Here is a 19,505-nt window from a genome sequence, read left to right as displayed (position 1 = left end):
TGATCTGCACTTGTGTACACTGTTCTTTACAATCTCTATAAAACCATCTGCTGCATTAAACACTATACACTTTCCATTTTACGCTAATTAAAGGTCTGGGCTAAAAGCAGCGGTAACAGCAACATTTGGCCACAAATTGCTGGGATTGACAAAAATCTGAAGCAACTAAAATGCAATAAATAAATTTTTCTTATTCCATCAACAAAGCCAAACATAAGTTTTTCAAATTGCAAGGATAAGCAAAATGTTGCCCTGGTCTTGTTTTGGATCAATTAAATCTAGAATATTTTGACAATAATTTACTTTGATCCTTTTCAAGGGTCACCAATATTAAATATATCTGCTATGAGAATTCAGAAATACAGCTCACAACTGTGGTTGCAGGATAGAAAGCTAAAACATAACTTAATAATGTCAATTCACTAAGAACTGGTGACACTGTGGTGGTAAATGTATTTATGCAAATTAATACAGGTGTGTGAAAGTAAAGAAAGTTTAAATTGCATTCTTACCTAGGTAGGACAGAGTTAGGAGGTCTGGCTTTAGCTGGGGATGTCACTTTGGGTTCAGGTGCAGAGTTTGCAGATGGCCCTGATGACTGTTCTTGTGCTGGTGCAGACTGGTTCTGGTGCGTTTCTCTGGCATTCTGTAGGTGTTCTTTGTCTTTCGTCACCTCTTTCTCTCTGGACCGAGCTTTATGTTCGGCTAGTAAAACGTCAAATGGTTTCTTGCGACCTGGGACTGCTCGTCTGTGGTAAAGGGAATGTGTCTAATGGGCAAATATAAAGATAAAAAAAAGCCTGAGTAAAAAATAAATCAGAAAAAAATTTGGTCAAAAATAGTAGGGGTCAAAAACATCACTAAACCAATGTCAGAGACTGGTGGGTAGGCTTGCAATGAATCTCCAAGTAGTATTTTCAACTAAAGGGGGAATACCAGCTTATGAGGCTTACTTTTTCCACAGTACATCACTACATCTATGAATATTCTTGTTGTGTTATTCTTAATAAACTATTAAAAGGGCAAATGTGTCCCATGTTTGTATTTAGGAATATCACCTTTATCTGTACAAACTTTACAGGGTTTTCATTTTTACATTAAATAATAATTTGGTAGACTATTACTATTTAGCTGTTCAAAAATTTAAAGGAAACTAAACAGATGTTACATTCTTGCAATATGCATATGGCCAGCCTAAAAGTTGAATACTTTGGACTGGCTGCCTTTTTTCAAGGAATTGTATCACCAGATAAGATTTGCAAAATGCACCAGTAGTGTAATTGATCCAAAGAATGACACTACAGTTGAGTCAAAAAGGATCCTTCCCCATTCACGAGACCAGATAAGCAGCTTCCTAGTGTTCAGTTTGCCTTTTTTGGAATCAAAACTATTATAACAGCAATTTTGTCTTTGTCAAACCTTACCTTACAATTCTGTGTGGTTCAATTAAAATTTTTTTATACATTCGTCATCATTTATTAGCAATATGCATTTTTTTAAAGGCATGCCAATTATTTTACATCCATATATCAAAGCCAAAGTTTATTTCCACGTATATAATATTATATCAATAACCACCTTGCAAGTGAGAGACCTTGTACATGGTTTCTTCGTCTCCGGATCTAATACTCCACAGTGTTTATTTGGGTCAAATTCTCTTTCTAGAAGACAGATATGGTTTATTATACTTACACGTTAAAATCATAAATGTTGCTTAATTATCAAAACAAAAATGCTTTGCTCCAGCTAATGTGTTTTTATTTCTGTCTCCAATGGAACAATGCAATACTGGAACAAACAAATGCAGGGTGTCATAAGATATATTGTAAGGGGAATCAGACAGTTCCCATGAATATGATTAGATTAAATAAAATCATTTACAGCAGAATAGCACATATATGTTACAAAGTGCTCTTTGGGCTAGATATATTAAACATATATTTAGGATTAAAACATGTGCACCCACACCATGAAATTGCTGGTGAAAAAGGCTGGACACACCATGTTTATGTTTAAGATATAAGGAACGGTTTGGAAGGGGAGCTGCCAGTGCTGTTTAATATGAAAAAAAACATCTTCATCAGCAAAGGTTTAAAAACTTGTTCAGTTATCGATCCCATTAACTACCTTGACTGGTGGTTTTTGCAGACACCTCTCATAACATTACTAAAGATCTATGTCATACCTGTTAACTCTGTGACAATAAAGCTAAACATATCTGACTGTTCGCATGCAATGTATGTAAAAGGAAAGTTGGTTTAGGACTGTATATCGGAGGAAAATCCTTAAAAAGTTTGTATATTTTGGCATCAAATAGACATTTCACCATGTTTTGTTTAGGATTGGTAACTCTGCTGCACTGAAATGTAAATCGGTGCAGTCAGCACTGCCCTGAGATCCTACTTTCCCTTCTACCATTGTGGAGATGATGAACCGTTGTTCTATAGTTCAGCAGGGCTGACCACTCTGACAATATATTTTTGATTTTGCCTAAGCATACTCTTTAAAAAGCTCTGAGAACATTAACTGCCACTGGCTGAAGAAGTCAACGTATCGCTGTGTGCTTGCAAGTCAAAGTGTAAATTTAAGATGTTTATTCATTCAATCTCATAAAGATCTGTTTCTTCCCTGGCAAATCACATTTGACATAATAAACCAAACACTTACCTGAAAGTCTTTTGTAAGGCTTATTACTGTTTTTGGTACCATTTTGATGCTTTTTATCCAGAGTATTGTTGCCCTTCCCATTCAGTATCTTTTCAGGTGAAGGTGGCACAGATTTTGGTACCACAGACTGTTTTGTGAGGGAGGACGCTGAAGAAGTTGCTGTGGTGGTGGTGGTGGAATTGGTGGCTGAATTCATTTTAACATTGGCACCATCTGTTTTCACAAGATTTGGGATTTTCTCGAGGCTCACAACAGGAACAGGACCACTGGAAAACAGTATAACTAATTTACTTACAAGTGACCACAAGGCATCAAAACAATCCCCAAACCTATGGGAAAAAGTTCACAATAAAACTTTGTGGTAAGAAGTGAACCATATCTGTCAAATATGGTGGTTTCTTTCTGTAAATCAGTAATATTGTATCATACCCACCACAGCCTTCTACGGTTCAGAGAAATCATCAGGATAACAAACTTGTGGTTAAACAGGAACTCAAGTAAGAAAGTCAGTTGGGTTTCACAGCAGTTGTAACATACAAAACATTACAGATGTTGTATGTAAAATGCACTCTATAAAACCACAGCTTGTGATAAAAAATAGATAATACTCATGGGTAAGGCAGGAACGATGACCTAATGATGAAATCTACAAATATAATATAACCAGCAAAAGTCATGCAATTCATCACACCCACATTTCACATAATAATACTCTATAATTATTCCTTCAAATCATTTTTAAATATTAGGAGATCATTATACACAGCACAGTTTTCAGATCCTCCCGGCAATGTTTAGAGCATACAGACCAAATTAATTAGGAATACTTGCCAGAAATGCAAAATAAGGAGTCTGTCCATGCTGACTCTAGTCTATGAAAATATTAGTCGCCTGTCAACTAGTTGCTTAGTACTGGATATATATGTTTTTACCTTAAGCCAGCTACCTTGTGACAGACATAGCAGAATAAACATTTAAACATTGAACTATTCTGAAAAATAGAACTGGCCATTGAGAGAGACAAAATAATACAAAAATAACTCAGTGAACGGTAAACAACTTTTTAGAAACGCAATCATTATCACACTGTCCCAACCAGAAACATATCCACAGAAACACAATCAGTACTATGTTGCCAATCAGAAACATGAGTTATTCAGTGCTGTTACGAAGGCTTTCAGCAGCTGTGTGTTTCTGCATTAATATCAGTGGCCCAAAATAAATGCTCAAATGAACAATGTGGGTGGACAAGAGTACAAATATAAAGTATTATGAGCCTATTAAGGAATAAGGGTGGCCAGATTTTGATCTTTGGCAGCCAAGCACTGCTCTGAAAACACTATCACACTAGACTACATCTTAAGTGGTCTAATGTGAAGTCAGACCCCAGCCAGAGATAATCAAGCAACCAGCATTTTCTAGAGATTACAAATAGCAGCTGTGAAGTACATAGATGAATATCTGTTCTAGCATAGTTCCACTATCTAGTAGCTTTTTGACCCAATTGACAACCGGGCAATAATTCTTCCTTTTTATCCCCCTTGAGTACAACTAGTGAACAGGGAGTAAAAGCAGTCACGTGCTGGACACCCCAAGCACATCCTACAGAACTGACAAATATTCACCAAATATAAGTCAACAGTGCATATTTCACCAGAAGTCAGCAGAAGTGTATCTCCTCCCCATACCTTAAAGACACATTCGCTTCACAGTGTGGTGCTGCTTTTGCCACACTTAAGTCAACTTAACCATTTCAAATACATTTAAACAAGAGTCTATATAAAGAAGTAATAATGGCGTGGCATTTGAAGTGGAGGGACAATTTGGATGCTATATACAACTCACCTAGCTCTTTGGGGGCTCATGCACTTAAGTCATTACTGTTCAGTGTTCAACCCAGAATTTTGTTGAATCCGGGTGGGAAAAAATTGTAGGCGAGTGGCAGCCCCTGTATTGTGACTCAACTCATCAGTAAACACCCAAAAACACCCGGGTAGTTTCTGAAAGGTGTCAGGTGGTGCACCCAGCTAAAAGGGGCTGGAGACGCACTGTCACCAACAAACATCACCTTCTGCTACTGTTACTGATATTGTAACTTTTGTCTATGAGCTGTCAGAAAATATGAAGAAAACTTGCCTAGGAGTATGTCAAATACAATACATGGTAAATACAAACTCAGGTTTGTTGAACTGATAGTAAACTGTAGTTTCAACACCTCTGCCTTGCTGATCTAAGTCCTACATTTAAATTCTACATTGAGTGTATTTTGTATGGACTGTCTTCATGCTCCTACCTTCTACACAAGTTTCCTTCTGGTACAGCCCCAATCCAATTTTTGTCTTCCTTTGCTTTCCTGTGTAAGACTTTGGTGGGAACATTGGACTGTGTTCCCTTTTTTGGAACAACAAATCTATTCACTCCATAAACACTGAAATATATATTGTCGTTACAAATATTCAAAATAGTACCAGCGATGTTCATTAGGCTGGTGTGCTAGTGACACCATTGTTAATGCTAAAGCAACAATCTGACCAGCTGAAAGCCCATCCAATTTGTTGCAGTCATTACAGGGAATTTGGAGCTGGCAGTACCCAAATTCAGTATGATTCACTAAGCCATGGAATGTCAGGCTCTCTCAAAGTACTGTAACATGATCTGGTACAGAACGATGTGCCAAACTTCTTATTGACAAATTGGGTTTATATGTAACTGAGCAACCACACCAAGACCAAACACATAAACATAGATTAAAAGATGCCGAAAGGAAGAGACTAGATTATTACACAGTCAATTCTTTTGTTTAATGTAGGAAACAAATTTCAAACAGGGAAACTACCTCTCAGCATCAAGGTAACTACAACACTTACATAGGAAAAAGACACCGGTGAATATTTATAATGTCAAGGGAAAGGGCATCCAAATGAAGACTGCTATTTTTTAAATGCAATAAAACAATTGAAGAGAAGGTTTAAAAAGCAAACTAACAATATACATAGTAAACTACTTTTTTCCAGAATTGCATGCAGATGTGACCAGCTTGTAGTACAGTACACCAGTACTTAAAGAGATTTTATAAGCTTCCTAAAAGGTTTTTTTTACCTGGCAGTCTTTGGATGCAATGCTTGAGTCACGGACTACAACATACACGCCGATCAGGAAAGTAAGAGTAAAATCAGGGCTCCATAATGCTTGTTCTGGGTAATTATTATAAATTTTTCAGCAACCGATGCCTTTGTCATTTCTCAGTAATAGATTCCTGTACTTAAGGGCCAAATGTGTTTTAGCATATTAAAAGGCCAATATTAGGTCTTTGGAGACCCTCTCCTAACCTCCCAAGTTATCACTCTTGTACTGTAATACTTTATCCCTATGATGCCCCAATAACACCAACACTATAAATTGTATCCACATAGGCAGCACATTCTAATAGCAAAACATTAAAATGCAAAGCCCCGTTCACTGTCAACTCACTGTAGTCATTCCAAATAATCTCAATTAATACAAAAAACTCAATGAAACAATAACAACTTATTCAGGTAACCATGGCCTCCCATACCATGGACAAGGTATACCTATCAAGGTAAATCAGTGTGTTCATTAAGGTTAGTTCATCTACATTGTCTGCCATTCTGTGTCCACCCTACAGCCACAGATTGGCAAATATAATCTGTTCCTTAGGGAAATATTATTAAAGTAGTAAAGTGAATCGATTGCTTGGATTTAAAAACACAAAAGATTGGGAGGTTCACCAACAATCGATGTCTCATCTACTGCTTTATAAATATGCCCCTCAGTGTCTGTCCATTAATTTCTATTTGTCTCTGTAACTTCTATTTAAGATGCAATACAAAGCTTGCAAGGCACATTTATACATACTTACTTATACTGTACTTACCTAGTCAGCAAGGGCTAATATATTCATGATTTGGAGTAGGGGATACACAAACGCACATATAGCTTTTACAAAACTAGCAATACCATTAATATGTTTGCCAAGTGGCTGTCTCTGAGATTGCTTCTTTTAGAAGCTATGGAAATGCCATCCATCGTCCCTCATATCTTTATCATGCAAATCCTTGTGACCACTTTTCTGCAGCTAAGCCTGCAAAGCTTTGTTCATCTTTTCTTTTTAATTGTACAATCTGGAAGTCAGCTTTCTTTATGCTCAGTTCATTTTCCACTTTCCTGAAGAGTACTTCTTGCGGATAGTGGGTAATTAGTCATCAAGAAAGTCACTTCTCTTGAACTGAAAGGATGATAAGGAGTCAGCTACTATAAATACTGAGTGAGACAGATCTTCTAAAATAAAAAAGCGAATTTTAGCAGGAATCCAAATCATGTGTCATATCACATTAATTCTACTGCAATGTGGACCATTACTTAATAGCACAGTTAACGTGTCAGAAATAAAATTGTTAGAAGCATAGGGCACATGGACAAATAGAGAACATTCAGTATCATTACATTATCTATTCCCTTTTCCTCAGTTAAGACACTTGTTCAGATTGACACCTATGGAGACTGCTAACCTAGTGTTTAAGTCTGAACACAAAGCAGGTGTGGTTATCCCTAAAATTCACTAAGCTGCCCATGCATTTGTTGCCAGGTGTACCCGGCAATCCTGGCTTCCCTTGCAGGTGCCGGGACTAAATGAACTCCTGCGTGCATGCGTGGGAGTTACATCATCCTGGCACAGCTAATAAAGATGGCCAAAGAATGGTATGCAAAACAAAAAAAAAAAGAAGGGAGAAGATGGCAGTGCCTGAAAACAGAATTGGAACAGGCAAGTATCCCCATGGTTTAGTTCTGCTTTAAGTCACAGCTTGCATTTTCTTAGGTATTCAAGTAATGATAGTTATACTGAATTTTCGAGAGCAAAAGAATTGTTTGCATGGATTAACTTTTTGAAGCACTGCAATACTGAGTGCAACGAATAATAAAATACACTCACAAACCCATGGGTTCAAGCCCTATCAACACATTCCAAGATTAGCCGGTGCTAATATTGACTGATGTACCTATGCTTCATAGTACTACTACATAGTTAAAATCCAAACAAATATGCCTTCCAAGTTTCCTTGTTGATGCCTGAAGATGGTTTCATTATTCTGGTTTGTCTGAATGTTTCCTGAAGTCTAGGGTCAGCTTAGATGTTTAGCATGAACAGATAACAAATACTTCTCCTGGGGGTATATCACCACTAAAAGCACAGACAAGTATTACCAGAGGTCACACTGAAATGGAAATTTATAATAACCACTAGGATGAATTATATGAAAAAATGGTGTTCTTTCTATTACTCACCATGGTTTATCTCTTGACACTTTAGAAGAGAACACTGTGTGTTGTTTGTTGTTGGAGGTAAGTAGATTGTCTTTGGGCGCTTTGAATGGCTTTGAGTTACTGCTGACAGGGTTATGGCTGCTAATACAGGTTTTCGGTTTCATCTGTACGTGTGATGCTCTGTTGGAGTTGGAAGGAGGAGAAGCCGGAGATGGGGAAGGTTTGCACATTGAACCGTGTCTTCTTTCTGTAAAGAATAATGCAATTTTGAAATCCGGTTCACAGGTCTACCCGGTCAAACAGATTGTAACACAGATAATATGCATATAAAACAATTTCCTACCAAGCAGCTTGCATACCAACATCGCAAGCCCAATTTTACTTTCAGATACCAAGCAGCAACTCATTTCAAAGAAAGATGTCATGATACTACACTCGGTGGTATTTTGAAAAATTACCTGGAATTGTTCTTTGAATCATAGTATATGTTTTTGTTTGCACTTAAAAGATCTGTAAATTATTTGATTGTTACAGTTACAGCTGGGACATAAATGTTCTTCACACTACTGAAATTCATTACTCTAAGAAATCCACAGCCAGATATCACCTAGGATTGACAAGTACAGAGAGAATAGCTCCAAGAGGTCAGCCACTTCCAGTACTTGATGATGAATGGATTATACAGCAATGTGGGTAAATAACACGACAGGTTGAGCCGAATAGATTTATTCACTATGGCCAACTATGAGCAGTTATAAGGTCCCTCCTGTCACTCTTGCAATAATGACAAACTGTTCTGTAAAATAAAGGAGACTTTTCCGATTCAGGTGAAACGAAATGCTGAAAATAGCACATGGTGGGCAAAGATCAGCCTAGAAAACAGTCAAGGAAACCAAAGAAATAAGGTGAACCTTGTAAATATATACAGGAATGAGAGGATGTAACTTACAGTTCCAACGTTTCTCTTTTATATTTTGTATACAGATTTAAAAATCAAAAGCAGAATGTAACTGTTCTGAATAGCTGATTCTTTGATAAATTATGTGTATCATAAAAAATAAAATTCTTGCCGCCAATCTATGGCTGAAACAGTGATTGGACTGTTGCAGCATGGCTCAGCCAGCCATATGCAACTTCTAAGGCTAGGCACATGTCACATTACGGTCACTTGAAAAGATGATGATAGATAGATGAAGTCAGGAAACCACTGTACATAACAGATTTTCACCCGAGTCAAGCATGACCATTTATCTCACAATATGACAACAATCATGTCATGTACTTGGCCTAACATTTAGTGAGCACATATCTGCACAGGTATTTTGGGAGCTGTCGATATGTTACTTTGCTTGACTGTAAATTATATATTATTAGTTCAAACTTCCAAGTAATATTATAAAAACTGATTCTATCTACTGATTATCTGTAAGAATAATTTCATATTATTTATTTGAAAGAAAACATGCAATTGTCACAGCATGTTAACTTAAAAAAAAAAAAAAAGAATGAATTCAGTTTTCAGAATAAAAATTGGATCTGGATATTTCTGGACTACAGAATGATTGTGATAAACAACCACTTGACAGTGCGACACCATTAAATATGGACAAACTGAATATAGTTAAAAAAAATACATCTACATGTTGCTATTAGTTTTGCTGCTTTGTTGATTAGATAATGCAGACATCGATCTCATGGCAGACGCAAATTTCATTTTATTACCCCCTAAATAAACTGATGATGAAGGTGTGTAACCACAGCTTTCCCTCCTGTTCCTTTATGCATGTTTAACCAGGCCAAGTATGCATGTTTATGAAGCCACCAGAAACATACTGAAAGTATATGGAACCTGCCTGCATGCTTGGCTGCACTCCAAATTTTTGTAGTTGACCTTAGCTTGGTTACAAATAAAACATACAGAGACAGTTTAAATATTTTTTGACTGAAAACACATAGATCTTGAATTTGTGGCTGTTATCTTCCTAATCCTTGATATCACAATCTGAATTATTTCCTGTGACTAAAGGGCAGTGTAAAAAAAAAAAAATCAATCTTATTAAGATATTGGAGATGACAGCATTTCCTATATTATGCTTACACTGTTACACATATGGCACATAAAAGGAGATAAAAATAGAAAACATTAGTCCCTGTATTTGTCCAAGGTGCTGCCCCTGGGCATCAGGATGTGCCAAAGAATAAGCCTGAAAGGTTTAAACTTGGCCCTAATGTAGTCTGTAGCTACTGTGGGTCTTAACTAAAGCTGCATTCAGAAATTATTCTGAAAAGAAAATCTTTTCAATAGGTTTATAGTTTAGATAAGAAAAAGAGTGCTTCCAAAACCTGTATCTGTAAATATGAAGGATGAAAACATGAAAAGCAAATCAAATGCCAGATATGGAGTGTAAAGGGAACAACCAACGTGTCACATCACAGCTCTCAATCCTATTGAATGCATTACTGAAACTTTTTTTTTGTTTTAACGTATAGAAACCAGTTTGCCATTTTTCTGACACCAGATTAAAAAAAACATGGAACAAAGTTTGTCCACTGGCGAACAGACTTCCTGAAGTGTAAAACAGAGTTACTATAATCCCTCTTGAACCTCAAACCCAATTAAAAACCGAACAAAAGAGATACCAGCAAACTAAAGTCACATTTCCATATTTGGGTTGCTGGGAGCATGTGTGTGATACTTCCCCCACTTCCTAGATTGTAAGCTCTTCGGGGCAGGGTCTTCTCCTCTTGTGTATTGTCTATTTAATTTAATGTACTGCTCTGCATAATATGGCATTGTAAAAAAAATGTTTATTATTATTACTAATAGTAATAATATGTTGGTGCTATATAAATCCTGTTTAATAATATTAACCCCCGCCCCCCACCAAAAAAAAAAAAAACCACCATGTTAATATTTTTCGGTTTGCTTTTCAGCATTATTGTAAATAAGGGGACAGACAGATCACAAACTGTGGCATTATACGTTTTCCATTGAAAGAGCAGCCCATCTCAGGCAGTAGTCGTTATCTAGGCTACAGATGACACGAGTGTTTGATGGCTGATCTAAAGGAAACTACAAGAATCTAAGAAACATTGCTTGTCTTCTGAACAGCCACTTAGTAGTACAACAATCTCTAAACCCAAAGAGCTAAACCCCAGAAAAAAAGTACTGGGGTTTAGCCAACAGACGATGTTATCCAATAGTTGCTTTTACTTGCAACTAGTGTTTTCTAGTATTATATTTACTCAATGTAACTTACAACACACAAGATTTATTAGCAAATTAAAAAAAAAAAGAATCAAAGATATGGGTAAAGGATCACCCTCTCCTAGTAAATTCAATCAAGTGACTGATTGCATTCTTTGTTGCACACCACACTATGCAAATTGCTTCCACATGTGTTATACTGTGATAATTTTGATTACTTCAGCATGAAAAACTGCTATTCCTGGAGTATTTCAATGCTTGGTAGTTCAACTTAAAGCAAACAATCAAATATAGGTGGCAGGTCACTGTAAAAAAAAAATCAAATGATCAGTAAAAGTTTTGGACAGTCAGACAGTTTGGTATTACTTGGACCCTCCGTGGATCAGGCTGTCCTTCCAAACTGAATGGAAGATTGAGGAGGAAACTGGTCAGAGAGTCTATCAAGAGGTCTATGGAAACTTTTAGGCAGTTGGTCATTGTGTGCATATGACAACATAAGTACAGGTGCGAAACAAAAATGGTTTGTATGGGAGGTTGCAAGGAAAAATCCACATTAAGTTACTGTTGAGCTTTGCTAAAATTAACCTTTAAGACTTTGCGGCCAAGTGGAAAAAGATGTTATGGTCAGATGAGCTGATTTGGCACGTGTCATTTGGCTGACCCGGAGCCAAATCAGCGAACGATCCAAACAACAACATACCTACGTTAAAGCATCGGGGCATATTTATTTTTTTAAGTGCAAATCCCTTTATTTGTTTTTTTAAAGGCGAGAGGCAATCAAGACTGAATGGGAGAGCAGAGCCTCCTGGGATACCTACGTCACGCATTCCAGGCGGCTCAGGGTGCTCCTCCTGCGCATGCCCTAATCTTGGACATGCAAAGAAAGGGGCATTTTTTCTATTAAGGAAAAGAGATGGCGATCTCACGCAAGCGCAGTGAGATCGTCTGTTTTTTTTCCCCCTTTGCAGCCGGTACGTCATCCGATCTCGCACTGTGCAGGTGACGTGCCAAGAAGAAGAAGACGGAAGAGTGAACTGAAGATGGCAGTGCCTGGCTCTTCCTCACCGCCGGGAAGAAGAGGAATTCCAGGACGACGCGGGATTAGATCGCAGGAACGACTAGTGCCATCGAGGGACATGCGTGGTTAAAGGTAATTTGTTTTCAGTTTAGTTCCGCTTTACCAGTGGGAATAGAATTCACTGTCCAATATGACACAGCAAGACACAAAGTTGCTAAAAGAAAAATAAAAGGTAATGTCCCTGCATGGCCTAGTCAGAGCTCTGACTTAAATCTATTAAAAAACTGTGGAATGACTTAAAAACTACTGTCCACCAAAAGTCACTATATGATTTGTCTAAGCTTTAACAATTCTGTAAAAATCAAATTTGGTGGAAAAGTAATGCAACAGGCTCAAAGCTGTAAATAAAGCAAAAGGCGGTTCCAGAAAAAAATGACTCAGGGTGGTGATACTTTATCCATCTCGGTGATTCTGTTATTGTATTTATTTATTTTATTTACTGTTCTGAAATGTTACTATTAGATCTTTTTTTTTGCTGATTAATAAAAAGAATACACACAAAATTATTTTTAAAGCCCAGTACTTGCTTAAAACTATATGGTAATACAAAATAAATTAATAATTATGGCATGTACATAGAAATATAGGAGTTGCCACTGGGTTGTGTTTACAGGTGCTAGACCCTGGTATGTATGTCATCCTGAATCTGGCTCCAACCAACAAACCAACATGAAGTTTAGACTATTTGCATTGCACTGACTGCATGCCTATTCTGTCTCACTGGTTCTGACGCTGGCTTTACAAAAAGGCGCAAAGCTTCAACCTTTTTAAAGCTAAATCTGCAATAGCAGCTCTGGTATTTCTATCATGAGGCTCACTGTAAGTACCTCTTGAATCGTTTGCACTGCATTATTACACGTATATTTTTGTCCTGCCTTTTATTGACCATTAATAACATACAACGTTATGCGATACCCAAGTAGGAAGTCCACAATGCTTAAGTGCATTTAATAAATCAGACCTTTGGGGCATTTATACCTGAACTCCGTACAATTTTCTATATTATTCTAGTTTCACTAAGCTTTACAAAACCCAATTTGAACTAATTCTGTTTGTAATTTTTCTACTGCATTTATATTCTTGTTTGTTGTTATACTTCGATTTTAAATGTGTAATAAAATCATTTCATTAAATGTAGCACAATCAGAAAAACACATAGGCCAATTAAAAATTACTTTTTGAGATTTTTTTTTTATCAATTACAATAGAGAAAGCATTGGAAATTCCCTTGAAGTTACCCATCTTGTAATTTGTGTACTACGGCCCTAAACAATCCTTGTTTATAAAATTATCTGAACTTGTTCCAGAAGCCTCTGAAAAAATAGTAATATAACATGGACTGTTCTGTGAATATAATTCAGAAATCAATCTCTCAGGGTCAATATTAATATGACATTTGCTCAGAGATGCCACAAACATATAAATCCTGGGGTCTATACCATTCCTAAATCTGCTCATATGTCTCACAATAATCAGTCCCTACTGCAACCTCTCACCCTCTCATATCCTAAAAAGTTACAATGTTGCAGACTAATCACTGGGGAAAGCAGACTGAAAATATGCTTCCTGTGGCTTGCAGCAGAATTGTACCATTTGTAGATGTATATCATGAGAAATCAGGAGTTATGCAAAACTTTAAATGTTACAGAAAGGTCCAAACTAAGTCAGATTTTACTTTCCACTGAACAAAACTGTATAACTTTTTTTAGATAATGTTGCAGGAACACAGGAATACACACTAATTTTTCTATAAACACAATTTTTTTAATAACCTCCAGCATGACAAGTGGTTTTGCTAGATGACCATCTAGTTGCATAATAATTACAATACAACAAAACAGCTGGCTTAGGCTTCTTGATCTAAAATAGGCCATAAAAAGTGGAGGGTGGCTTCATAAAGAACATATAGAAAAAAATGTAAAATTGTAGACTACCAATAAACTGTGTACGCTGTAAATGCATGGTACAAAGTACCCTTTACAAACCAAAGCTTACCGTGCTGCATTACCGCACCTTGTAAGTGCCCCTTAGCTCAGATAAAGGTAAAGGAGAGCAACTAATTCTTAAAAAAAAAAAAAAAAAAAAAAAAGTGACTGATCTATATCTCATTTATATCATTTGCTTCACTTACATATCTTCTTATAATGCGATCAGACAAAAATGGAGATACATACTATAAGTCACTGACCCGGAACAAGCATAGGGATAGGGACTTTTGACTTGTTTAAAGTCAGTCCCTCAGCTTTAAAGCCAGAAAACTAGCAATGTCATCATGAGGATGACTATGGCAGCCCATGTATTACTCAAGAAAGATTTATTTTAATGTTAAAATTAAAATAAACTCAATTATACAATAATGTTGAAAAGATTCCTTATAATAAATGATTGCTCTCTGAAAAAGTTTGATTTAATATTCATTGCAGTTACAAAAATCTCTAAGCAACTTACAGTTAATGTCTTTACAACAATTACACTCATAACGACTAAACTGATTTAACGTGTTCTATTTGCTAGTGATGAAATAGTTAACAGGGAACCACAGCAGCTCCAGCGTACTGTGCCAGTGAACGAGCAATGGCCTACTAAATTTGGCACAGCTTAAGGCACCAGTGCATGGATGAATCTGCTCTTCAGTAAACACCACACTCTCGAGTACTGTAAAGTGTCAATTAATTCCACGTTTAGATCCACAGCACGCCGATACGGATCAGCTTACTCAGATCCTCCCATTATACGGCAGCTTAAATAGAAGTGACCTGCAAGAGTTAAGTGTGCAAGCTGCACATCAGTGCATTGACACAAACAATGCTATGCAGGCCAGCGCTGAGCCCATTATTATGTGCAGTAGTCGAAGGAGGAAATTCACAAAATGACAAAAGCCACTTCCCTCTTCACGTACGATTACACAGCTCGCCTGTACTCTAAGCGCTCTGCATTCCCAAGTAACAATAAAAATAAAGGCCACATGGAACCGGTCCACAGGGAGAGACCATGAAAAGGAAGCAAACAAGAAGATTTTTCATGGAGATCAACAAACAAAAATGAGAGCCACTTACAGAGAGAGGAAGGAAGAGGCTGCCAACTTAATCTGATTGTACGACGGCTGTAAACATGTTGTACTTTTGCAAGCCAGAGTACCGAGCATTAACACAGCTGCCGTCAAACAAGCTCCCTGTGCATGATTAAGGATTCTGATTGCTTTGCAGCACAGCCAACACTGACCTGTTCCTGAGGGAAGACGTAGCAACACTGATCGTGCGTATCAACTGTGCTGGCGACAGGCACTTGTTAAAACAGCAAGTTTTAGGTCTTACCAGTTGGGTACCAGAAGTTCAGAGAAATGGACATATGCCAAGAACAACACGAGCACAGGGGGGGAAATCTGCAGCTTTCTCCACCCACAGGGCTGTTGTGTTAATGCTGCTAAATAACTGGATCTTTATGTAATTTGCTGATAACTACTACATTAAATGCCAACCTCAATGTCAAAGGGCCAAAGCTCTCTAAATTTTTACTAATAAAGAAAGTGAAAGAAAATGTGAATATTAATAAACAGGCCTCCGTATATTACACTTCCTTTAGATGGTAATGGTTATGGTTCCTTCGGGAACAGTATATAACTATATAAACTATTGGTGTTTAATAAAGGTAACATATAAATTATATATCTATATTTTTTTTTTTTTACATAGTATGCCACCTTATGTTTATTTCAAACATCATACCTAAAATGAAAGGGGCAATTATTTAAGTTCATCTCTGGATAAGTTTTAAACTCTTCTCACCCTCTCCTGGAAATAAAACAAAAAATGGAAGTGTTCTATTACTTACCTAAAGCCATAGTCAAGTGATGCTCCAGTTCTTTGTGTCTGTGTACAATAGACTGATCCTTCTTCATGTGCCCAGTGTCAGTGTCTTCAATATGTGGAAACTGTCCTATCGGTTGACCAGCAATAAGGTCCTCTTGGAGAATTTGCAGGATGCATTTGCTGGATCAGAAGTTCCCTGCTCCCAAAAATGATGCTGTCAGGGGACCCTGAATAACAGATTAAGGGGAGTTTACCTTCATTTGCAAGGTATATTTTCATTTTACATCTCATTTATTTTTTCTGGGGTCCCCTCCTATTCATTTGTCATTGTTTGTATCCGTCTGTCATTTGCAACCCTATTTAATGTACAGCCTGCGTAATATGTTGGTGCTATATAAATACAGTTTATTCATAATATTATTATTACTGCACATCCAAAGCCAAACATTGGTTTGGCTTTGGAATGGTTATAGGTGAATGCCAGCGGTACATGGTTTTACCAGCCATTCATTTACACAAAGTCCAATAATTTTACCGGAATGCTTTTAGTTTTGGTCTTTTCGGTCAACCACAATACATTTTTTGGTTTGTGGTTTTTATTACTTTTACAGTTTTTTTTTGTTAACATTTACTGACCAAACAAAGTATCATTTTATAAGACAAATTTACAAGACAGTGCCAAAAAGTCATTAGTTCTTGGCATTGGAATAGATGGAACAGTGGAAACAGTAGCAACAGTGTAGAATTCTTATAATTCAGTCCTAAACTAGCTTATAAGAGATATGAACAAAGGCAGACATGTTTGAAGTCAAACTTGGTTGGCAACTATGACTCCCCCATAGATATAAAAAGGTAAGTGAGCATATCAAAGAAAAAAAACAACAACTCAAAAATGAAAACTGAAACCCCCTTTACATATAATTACTGGTACCAGAGCTAAATTTTAAGTTTTAGGTTTAGATACAAAATCACATTTTGGGAATTCCCTTCAGATGGTAATAATTACCAAGTCAATAAAATTAAAATAAGTCTCCTGTGCAGGGTTAGGGAATTCCTAAAAATATAACCTGGCTAGGATTTGCTATAGCTGAAAAACAATGGACTATCAGATTGGTGTGCAACATCTCCAAATGTAGTGTTGTATCTCTTACTTGTTTCCAAAGGTAAACACTGTACACCTCTTCCATACCATTGTTTCAAATATTAGTAAGTCTCACACTTGGAACACATCTGCAGGGTGTTCAGACTTTTTCAGAAATTGCTGGTAAGGTCAATAATTCACTAGGGAATGATGTCAAGATTAGTGCGAGGACCAGTGTTACAACTGTAGTTTGCATCAGAACTGCTTCGGTTCAGAACTGATGTAAGGGCAGTTTGCAGCACTCTTACAAAGAGTTAAAGGTTAGAGTTATGTCAGTTTAGAAAGAAGTCAAATGTTGGTATCTATGCATTACAAAAGACCTCAGTGGCATCATAAAATGATCTCCAATACAAAACACTTGGATATATATACAGAATACTTGGGACCCTAAAGCAGCCTCAACATGGATTACCACACTTACATTTGAACAGTAGTTTTTTTTTATGGGGTCGGGGTCATAAGCAAAGAGCTCTGCATTTTCACTTCAGGTTTGGTTTTAATATATTTATGCATCTTCCCTGCACAGAAAATGTATTCACACAATGCAGAGTGGGACCCAAAACCCCAACACTGGTCTTGTAACTTTAGGTTTCCTAGCTGTAAATGAAAACACTACTATTTATATTATGTACAAGAAACTCACATTCAACACTAGAACAACAAGTCAAGGACCAAGATCCTAACAAGAACCTTTGACAACCATGCCAGTGATCAACCCAGACATTTTTTGCTGGGTGGGAAGAAATTTTAGGTGGGTGGCAGTCCCTGTATTGTGACCCAACTCATCAGTAACCACACAAAAACAGGCGGGTGGTTACTGAAAAGTGTCGGGTGGTGCCGGCTAAAAGGGGCTGGGGAGGACACTGCATGCTCAAATGGTTTGTCTACTTTGTAAGTATTTTTACACAGACCCATTTACAAACATATTTAGTGTATAGATTTAAAACGGTGAGATTAGTTTCCCTGGATTAAAACCAGCAGGTTCAAACTACACTAATTACAAAAGAAAGGTGAAACACTGTATTATTCTCTGCTTCTAGGCAAGTCCATTGAGAAACTAAATGTATCCCTGATTATTATCTCATCTACCCTAGTGCTATACACACCAGATGACTACCGCAATGTAAGCTTATACACCTCAACGGGATCTCCAACTCAAAATACTTTGCAAAGGGATTAAAAAACAAACAAGGTTTGTACTACCCTCGGAAGGATAAAGCCAACATGTAGGTCTTTTTCAAAAGATTCTAACAGAAATAAAACAGTTATCACTATTTCTGCAGCTTCACTGAGGACCCCCACCTAATAGACCTCCCAAACTCCCCATAGACTACAATTTTCAGATATCACCTGCATTTAACAGATTTTCAGATACAGGATATATTCCACCAGCATTAGCGTCTTGCACAATGTAAACAGCAACATTAATTCTACTGCAATGCATTAAAAAAAAAAATAATGGGCCATTGGACTCTTGTAATGTAATGGAATGTATACATTTGTATACACAACAGTGGTGTGCAGCCAGAAAATTTTGGTGGTCCGTGGCTCTGACCACTGCGCCCCTCAGCCCCCTAACCCAGGAGGAAGACCCTGCTGGGAGGGCGCAATGGCCAGAGCTGCGGACCACCAAAATTTTCTGGTTGCATACCACTATTGTGTATACAAATGTCCCCCGTATGGATTGCAGGCTCAGGGAAGTGGGCGAGTTGTGTCTCTGGAGGCTCAGACCTGTGAGGGGAGAGTGGATGGGTTCTGGCATCATGACATCACTGTGGGGGAAGTTTCTACCCCTTTGAGTGACACCCAGCTCCCCGCGCATGCACAGGCCAGAGCCGGTAAATTTAGTGGTCCATGGGTCCTGAAAAGGTTGGTGACCACAGATCTAAAGAGACAGCACAAGAGAAGTTTCTCTCCTCCAGGCTTTCTTCATCAGATTATATAGCCAAGAAAAAAGTAAGTCACTGATCTGCATATTTTACTTAACTGCGTAAACTTCAACTTCAGCTAATATAAAGAATAGGTTGTAACAAGAAAAAAAAATCCTGGTAACTGATAACCCCTTCCAACAAACCACTGGCAAAAAAAATCTAAAACCCATTCTTACTCAACTAAAGCTGGAGTCACATGAAATTCCAGCCTGGTCTTCTGTCTTCCACTGTTTGCGACCACTGGGTCCTTCTTTAGGTGCCCATGTCACTGTGGACACTTCCTATAGGTTTTCTGCAGCAAGGCCTTTTTCCAAATGGACCAGAAGTTGATGTGAGCAATAATTCCAGGGACATCCAGCGTGGGGGTCTTTGCAGCGGTGGATCAGCA

The 19,505-nt window shown here is 37.5% G+C and overlaps 1 protein-coding gene across 4 annotated transcripts in view; it reads right to left on the bottom strand.

Moving 5' to 3' along the window:
• ATXN7L1 (ataxin 7 like 1) overlaps positions 1-19,505 on the bottom strand; it is a 58,391-nt gene that overhangs the window by 14,129 nt on the left and 24,757 nt on the right. For 2 of the 4 annotated variants that reach the window (XM_072401676.1, XM_072401675.1), the window contains exons 4-7: positions 7,972-8,197; positions 2,668-2,933; positions 1,579-1,661; positions 513-769 (exon numbers count right to left, since the gene is read on the bottom strand). In XM_072401676.1, coding sequence (XP_072257777.1) covers positions 513-769; positions 1,579-1,661; positions 2,668-2,933; positions 7,972-8,197 — 832 coding nt within the window. Of the gene's footprint in view, positions 1-512; positions 770-1,578; positions 1,662-2,667; positions 2,934-7,971; positions 8,198-15,292; positions 15,393-15,458; positions 15,573-19,505 lie in introns of those variants that run through there. The other 2 variants (XM_072401677.1, XM_072401679.1) reach the window with 2 other exon arrangements.

This window comes from Pyxicephalus adspersus, chromosome 2, assembly GCF_032062135.1.
Source record: "Pyxicephalus adspersus chromosome 2, UCB_Pads_2.0, whole genome shotgun sequence".
NCBI classification, from domain to species: Eukaryota; Metazoa; Chordata; class Amphibia; order Anura; family Pyxicephalidae; genus Pyxicephalus; species Pyxicephalus adspersus.
The sequence above is the reverse complement of the archived record's forward strand: the minus strand, read 5'-3'. Positions and strand labels throughout refer to the sequence as shown.